This window comes from Octopus bimaculoides, chromosome 22 (genome assembly GCF_001194135.2).
Source record: "Octopus bimaculoides isolate UCB-OBI-ISO-001 chromosome 22, ASM119413v2, whole genome shotgun sequence".
Classification (NCBI taxonomy): Eukaryota; Metazoa; Mollusca; class Cephalopoda; order Octopoda; family Octopodidae; genus Octopus; species Octopus bimaculoides.
In genome coordinates this window covers 9,303,168-9,311,249 of record NC_069002.1, presented here as the reverse complement: position 1 = coordinate 9,311,249, position 8,082 = coordinate 9,303,168, and the positions used below count along the sequence as shown (strand labels likewise).

Genomic DNA, 8,082 nt, shown 5'->3' with positions numbered 1-8,082 from the left:
TGTAAGTGGATTTGGTGCACAATAAGAAGCCCATTGCATCATCATCATCATCATTATTGTCTTTTACTAATTGACAACATATGATCTGTTTATATATATATATATATATATTCATTTTATCATTTTATTTTATATATATATTTCATTATATGTATTTATTTTCTCTGAGTTAATAATTAACTCGGACAAAATAAATTGGTTAATAGATACCAGGGTAGCAAAGATCACAAAATGACTGTGGTGTATAACTCCTGTTTATGAGGTAGAAATTCCTTGTTATTTTGGGTACTTGAGTATATATAAATTTAGTGAATGGAGTAAAACGCATATTTTAAATGAATTCATTTAACATATGCGTTTTACTCCATTTACTAAATTTATATATATATATATTTATATATGGCTATAGGGTGCTTTGAAGTGGAATTGAGCCAAAGACCACATGGTTGGGAAAGCAAGCTTTTCAACGACACAGCCACACCTGTACCATGACACCATAAGACATTTGCTTTAGAGTCACCTTAAAACAAATAATTTTTTTTTTCTCCCCACTAGGTATGAAACTTGATGAAGAAGAGGGCAAAAGCAATTCTGACGATGAAGAACTGGCACAGTTACCTAAACGAACAAATCTCCATAATCTACGAAAGGCAAGTTTGTGTCTATCTCTCACTTTTATAATGTACACACACACACAATGCATAAGTATTACATAAGCTGTGTTGCTTCAAATACTTCTTCCTTTATAAAATAAGCCGCTCCTCCCTGGCATGGGTTGGATGATTTGACATGAAGCTGGCTAGCAGGGAGCTGTCCAGACTCCAACTGTCTGTTGTGGCATGGTTTCTACTGCTGGATGCCCTTCTTAACACCAATAATGTGAATAAATAAGCATTACATTTGAAAGAGTAATTTGAATGTTAAGGGTTAATGTCATCACTCAGTCTTGTTCTCCCTTCAGTCAAGGGACTTCTTTAGTCTTACAAATAACAAGGGGCCTTACTAGTGTTGGTTCCATGAGAAAAGACCTTGTACACTCTGTGAAGTGGTTGGTGAATCAAGTAGAGATGACACAGAGTTGAGAGGACTGTTTAGTTTTACCAGGGACAAGGTAACCTGTACTGTGTTGGTGCCAGGGAAAAATGAATCCGGTATACATATGTGAAGTGTTTGGCATTAAGGAAGGGCGTCCAGTTGTAGAAACTATGCCGAAAGAGAGGTATGGAGTAAGATAGTTCCTGCAACTCATTGGATGCTGTGAAAGATAAAAGATTGTATTTTGATCTGTTTCAGACTTTGCAAGAAATGGATAAGAAAAAGAAGAAACTGTCTCCATTTGAGAAATTGCGTGAAGAAATCATTTCCTATATGGACAGCAATTTCAGGTAGGACTACCTTTGCCTTCCATTGTGTCAAGACAAGGAGAAACAAACATCCACATACACACACACACATACATAAATATGTGTGGGGGTGTGTGTATACACACAGTGGGCTTCTTTCAGTTTCCATCTGCCACATGCACTCACAAGACTTTGGTCGGCCTGGGGCTTTAGTAGAAGACACTTACCCAAGGTGCCACACAGTGGGACTGAACTCAAAACCCATGTGGTTGGGAAGCAAGCTTCTCAACCACCCAGCTACACCTGCGTCTATGCCATGCCTACACCTATACCATACCTGCACATATTGGATATCTCCTCAGAAAATTTGTAGTTTATATTACTAGTGTGGCACTCGGTTCTATGTAGTTCTGTTCTTATGCATTCCGAGTTCAAATCTTGTTATGGACTTTATCTGTCTTACTAACCAGGGTCAGTAAGTTAAGAATCATTAATTAACAACCAGTTCAAATGACTAGATCACTTACATATAAAATTCTGGCCTTGTGCTGATCTGAGAAAATATTTTTATTTTCCTGTTTTTTTTTTTATTTTCTAGAATCTTCTTGAAATGTCCCTCAAGCATTCCTCTTCATGAAATCTTCTACTATGATTCGTTGCCAATATTACAGGATTATTTTACTGCGTGTCCTCGAGCAGCCATCCAGAAAGCTCTCTCGCAACCACATTCCTATCTCAAGGTACGTATTGAAGTTATCCTCTGTCTTTCTTATATGTTGACATCATCATCGTCATCATTCATTACAGGTAAGTTCACTGCAGGGAAAGTTCGCCACCATCGATTTACCACAAAGAAAGTTCACTGCAATTGTAAGTTTACCGAGAAAATATATCCATAGTATCATCATCATCATCGTCGTTTAACGTCTGCTTTCCATGCTAGCATGGGCTGGGCGATTTGACTGAGGACTGGTGAAACCAGATGGCTACACCAGGCTCCAATCTGATTTGGCAGAGTTTCTACAGCTGAATGCCCTTCCTTACGCCAACCACTCAGAGAGTGTAGAGGGTGCTTTTACGTGTCAGCCGCACGAAGGCCAGTCAGGCGGTACTGGCAACGGCCACGCTCAAAATGGTGTATTTTATGTGCCACCCGCACAAGAGCCAGTCCAGGGGCACTGGCAACGATCTCACTCGAAAGTCCTTACATATGCCGCGGGCACAAGCGCCAGAAAGGCGATGCTGGGCACAGGTGCCATCACAATCTTGCTTTCGCCTCACTATTAATAATTAAAAACTTATTTTATTGGTGGGGGGGGGGACACTGAATTGATGACGGTGAACCTTCCCTGTGGTGAATTGATGACAGCAAACTTATCAGATATGACATTGATCATCATCAGCATCATCAGCTTTTAACCCTTTTGATACCAACCTGCTTGAGACCACCCCAGGTTCGATGACATAAGCTTACTGTCTTAAAGTGGTCTAAATTATAATCTTCCTTCAAAATTTTATGCTAATTTGTTCCAGACCCCAACTTAATAAAGGTAGCATATGTTTACAGAAATATGATAACAAAGGAGTTAATATCCATCTTTCAGGCTGGCATGGGTTGGACAGATTTTATTTTATTGGATGTTTTTGCTTTTATTTTTGTTTTTAATGATTTTTTTTTTGTGGAAAGGCTCATAGCATTAAATTAAAATGTCCATATTAAATAAAATTTTTAAATAGAAAGGATCACATTTTCTTAACTTTGCCACATCTTTTCATTTTTATATAGTGTTCTTGCTGTGAAGCTGACCCCGGAGTGATTCTGTCTACCTTCCCAGATGTTAGTGTTGCATATAAACTACATCTTGAATGTGGGCGTTTAATCAATTTATATGATTGGTTACAAGTAAGTAAGATTTATATTTCATCTTTCCACTACTCTCTTTATATAGATTGGATTAAAGATTACAAATGGGCTACTTTTTCTTGGTAAACTATGGAATCAAAAGCTATCATCATAAGTTGTAAGTTGGTGGGGTTTTATAGCGTTAAGAAATAAAGGTTTTACCCAAACAGAAATTATTATCATCATCATTTAATGTCTGTTTTCCATACGTGCATGGGTTGGATGGTTTGACAGAAGCTGGCCAGCTGAAGAGGTGCCCAGCCTCTTGTAATAGTTTCAAACATGATACTCCTCAACAAAAGATAGGTTAGTGTATAAAACTACTTTCTGCAGGTAAGGAAATTTTCAGTGGACATTTCTGATTTCCATAGTAAAAGGGCAGCATGCAGTGACTGTCTAATTGAGACACGCTTACTGTCTATTCTTTATTTTTCTCTTTCCATTGAAAAACATGTGCTTAAAATGTTAAAGACATCTTCCAATTTTCCTGAGCATCAACCTAATACATTTTTTTGGTACCATCTTATTAATTTGGCCATTTGTTGCTTGTGTTTTACCAAGCAACATAAAAACAATTCAGAAACATTTTCGATTAATTAAGTCAGTGGTGTGTTTGTTTTAATTAAAGTTTATGATTATATTACAGTCATTTATTACTGTTCTTGAAGATTCTGAAAACAAACCGAAACGTAAAGACCAACACAAAGTATTACAGTATCCTTTATTTGAAGTGTGTGTGTGTGCATGTGTTGCTTAACCCCAGGTCGACTCTGACTGAGCTGACTTATGATCAAAACTTTTCCAGTCATGACCATCCCATCTTTATATATAGTTGTAGTTTTGTTGTGAGTTCATGAGAGTTTCAAGGAATGATCAGAGTCTGTGAAAACAGTCCCTGTCTGTATTCGTAAGCCACCATACATGACCAGTGGCAGGTCATCCTTGTGTTGTGCCTTCTCGTCGCAGGATACTTGCAGACATGATCCAACACCACCAGGAAGCTGCTGGATTCTAGAACAGATTCTGTCTGGAATTCACCATTACCCTCCAGTTAGCTGGGTTGTGGCCGTGTCAGACCTGTCTGCATTGGGTGACCCTACCAGGGACTCAAAGTCCCCGAAGTGGTGAAAGAGTACAGCAGGGTTCGCCACCATCCCCTGCCGAAGCCTTGTGAAGCTTTAAGTGTTTTCGCTCAATAAACACTTACAACGCCCGGTTTGGGAATCGAAAGCGAGATCCTATGACTGCGAGTCCGCTGCGCCATTGTGCCTCCACATTTGACAGAGTAATCTGAATGATAAAGGTTTAAGGTATGTAACAGATAAGAATGAGTGGGGCATTGAACTTGGCTGTGGTCGAAATTTTTGACATCTTTGTCATCATGGTCTTTTTTGTTTATTTAATCTCTTGGTTACTTTGTGATTTCTTTAACTTTATTCACTAGAGCTCGTTTTATTCAAGCAATTTCAGAATTACAGTTCCTAGGATTCATCAAGCCTACACGCCAGAAAACCGATCATGTCGCCCGGTTAACATGGGGTGGGTGTTGATTCTAAACATCTCTTCTTTCATGCTGGATATAAACTCAGATATTTCATTTGTTTATATTTTATATAAAATAAGCTGTAATAAACTTTGAAATTCATTGGTTTTTATTATTCTGTTATCAAGGTTGGTGAGCTGGCAGAATCGTTAGCATGCTAGACAAAATGCTTAGCAGCATTTCACCCATCGCTACGTTCTGAGTTCAAATTCCGCCAAGGTCGACTTTGCCTTTCAGCCTTGATAAATTAAGTACCATTTGCATACTAAGGTCAATCTAATCAACTGGCCCTATCCCCCAAAATTTTAGGCCTTGTGCCTTTAGTAGGAAGGATTATTCTGTTACCAAAATATATTGTTTTTCTTCATTTAATTCTTTAAGTCTTAGAACTTACAAGGCTGGTTACTTGGTTTCCATGGCATACAAATGATTGAGATCATAACATTCCCTCTGAACAGGACGTCATCTGTTGCAGGGTGTCAAGATCAGTATCTTGAGGGGAGGGGACAAGTCAATTACATCAGAACCCTGTACATGACTGGTACTTTATAAAATAAAGTACCAGTCATGTACGGGGTTCTATCAATGGCAGGATTATATTGAGCAACGTCCACATTTCCAAGCTCAGATGTGTCTGATGGAATGTGTTGAGGTAGATTTTCTGTAGCTGGATGTCCTTTCCGTCACCAACCCTCATCTGTTTCCAAGCATGGTGGTAATATTTCCCCATGACCAAGCGTTTTCCATGGATAACTAAAAACAAGGAAGACTACATGTATGACAGAGGTACTTATTTAAAACTATCATGCAGTTTCAAGACAATGACACCCAAATTCACATACAAACACCCACATACATGAGGGGTGCTGTAAAGTTGCTGGCTTTAAGGATATTGCAAAAGTTCTGGTTGGAGGTCTAACCTTTTGAGTTCTTTTACAGGGCTTAGAAAAACTGCTGCAATAAGTATGTGAATCTGAAAGGGGAATATGTCAAAATCATAACTGATTCTCCTGTATTTTCTTTTTACCCAAAACCAAAGTAAAAAAAAAAAAAATGTTAATATTTAACAGAGTCAGGGTTGTAGTTTACTTATCTTTAGATTTTTCTTTAATAACTGAAAATTACAAAACAGTTTGCCTCTGCTAAAAAAAAAGTCTCAATGCAAGACACACAATCTTCATATGTACCAATACAAAGATTACAAACAAAGATAATTTCACATTTTTAATTTTTTTTTTTTTTTTTTTTTTAAATTTTAGACACCCTCCCCCCCAGGTCAGCCCAGACCAATAGATCAAAGGCATTCCAGCCATGACCATCCCATTTCATTTATCAACAGCTAAATTATGCAATGTATCTTCCCTGCTATTGATTTTTTGATTAGTTAATTTTTTAAGGGGAAATTTGGCTATTATTTTTAGCATGTAAAGCTATTTCTGCATATATAAGCCTCATTGTAGGCTTATAACAGATTAAATTACTATACTAATTAATGACTAGTTTTTTAATTAAGAGCCACACATGACTTGGTATCTAGGTGGCTGCTAGATGATGAGAAATATAAGGGATTGCTAATCTTAGTCACCATGCACACAGATGGTAAACAGAAAGGGTTTATTACATTATAAGCAATAACTTCTTGTTGGAAAAAGAATTCCTAGTAAAAATCTCTTTTCACAAAATAATGTTAAACAATAAATCTTCCACAAAAACTGAAACAGCAGGACAAGTGGAAGGGTTCTTTTTTATTTATTTTGATCATTCCAACTCCATAGGAATCAAATTCTACCATTGCCTCATTGATTGGCCATTGCTAATCTTACAAATTATAACATTAGCAACACTTATTTGATTACTGAGCAAATATTATCTTTGTCATCATAATATATATAAATATGCGGTTTATATAGAACTTACAAATTATTGTTTGCAAATATATTATATATGTATACATATACACTTGTATATATATAATTTAGGAAAAAATGCATTATACCCATTTCCATATTCAGAAAAAAAATTGTTACTTTTGTTTTAAATTCTTTGATTATGAATTTACCAATGTTTGTTTTCGTTTAAAAAGATTTTTTTGGTTTCAAAACAATTATGAAAGAAAACATCTGACAAAAATAAAAACGGCATTTGACACAAAATGTCGATATCAATCATTAACTGACTTATATAATCACACGTTCTTTCAGCTTGGTACAAAGCAAGTTATATGAAAAAGAATGTACACAGTCAATCCTATATTATTACTTGTACATTGTATAATGTTTGATACACCTGTATTTGTCAATATTGTTCAAATACATATACTACTAGCCTTTTTGAGTTATTTCTTGATCCTTGAAATTACTTCCCTCCTCAAGGAGCTGGTCTTTAATTGCCAATTGGTAAATATGACACATCCTGTAAAAGTGGAGATAATTTTAATACATCAAAAATTAATGTTATATAGTGTTTGATATACCTGTATTAGTCTATGTTCTTCAAATACATGTCACTAGCCTGAGTTATTTCTCTTGGATCTTTTTTTTTTTATTTAACTTATGCAAATTATCTAAGTGATTTTTTTGTAAAATGTCTAAGCTACTTGGCTACTGGAGACAAGGTAAGAAAAGTGTGCTGATGATGGCTATTGAGCCAGAAACATGCATCCACAACTGCCCTCTTATCTCCAGACAATATTTAATAACATGTCAACTTTGGAGAATTCTTGATTTGTGAGATTATCTCCCTATTTAAGCGGATTTGGTTTTCATTACCATTTGGTAAAAGTGACACATCCTCTAGAGGTGGAGATAATTTTAATAAAACAAGTTGTATGGTATTTTATATTACTAGTACTTTTCTAATCCTTCCCCCCCCCCACACACACACATTCTCCAAACAGCATGATGAAAGACAAGGTTAACCCAAGCATGATTTGAAGTAGCAATAAAGAAAAAGTACATGCCTAAATATAATAATAATAATAATCCTTTCTTAATTTGGCACAAGGCCAGCCAATTTGAGGGGAGGGGAAGTCAACTGCATCAACCACAGTGCTCAAGTGGTACTTAGTTTATCGACTCCGAAAGGTTGAAAGGCAAAGTAGACCCCAGTGGAATTTCTAATCTGAAGGTAAAAATGGGCAAAATTTTGTCAATTTTCTGCCTTAATAATAATTTGAAATTTTGGCTCAAGGCCATCAGTTTCTGGGGTGGGAGGGGTTAAGTTGATTACAACGACCCCAGTATTTAACTGGTACTTATTTTATCGACCCCCAAAAGGATGAAAGGCAAAGTCGA

General features: G+C 36.4%; 1 protein-coding gene across 3 annotated transcripts in view; it reads left to right on the top strand.

Annotated features, from left to right (window-relative positions):
* The window catches only part of LOC106874149 (origin recognition complex subunit 3), a 17,852-nt gene extending 12,961 nt beyond the window's left edge, over positions 1–4,891 (top strand). For all 3 annotated transcript variants that reach the window (XM_052975737.1, XM_014921768.2, XM_014921769.2), the window contains 6 exons: positions 556–650; positions 1,294–1,385; positions 1,942–2,083; positions 3,130–3,246; positions 3,893–3,960; positions 4,691–4,891. In XM_052975737.1, the coding sequence (XP_052831697.1) occupies positions 556–650; positions 1,294–1,385; positions 1,942–2,083; positions 3,130–3,246; positions 3,893–3,960; positions 4,691–4,796 (620 nt within the window). In that variant the 3' untranslated portion in view covers positions 4,797–4,891. The remainder of the gene's footprint in view (positions 1–555; positions 651–1,293; positions 1,386–1,941; positions 2,084–3,129; positions 3,247–3,892; positions 3,961–4,690) is intronic.
* Positions 4,892–8,082: the final 3,191 nt, after the last annotated feature.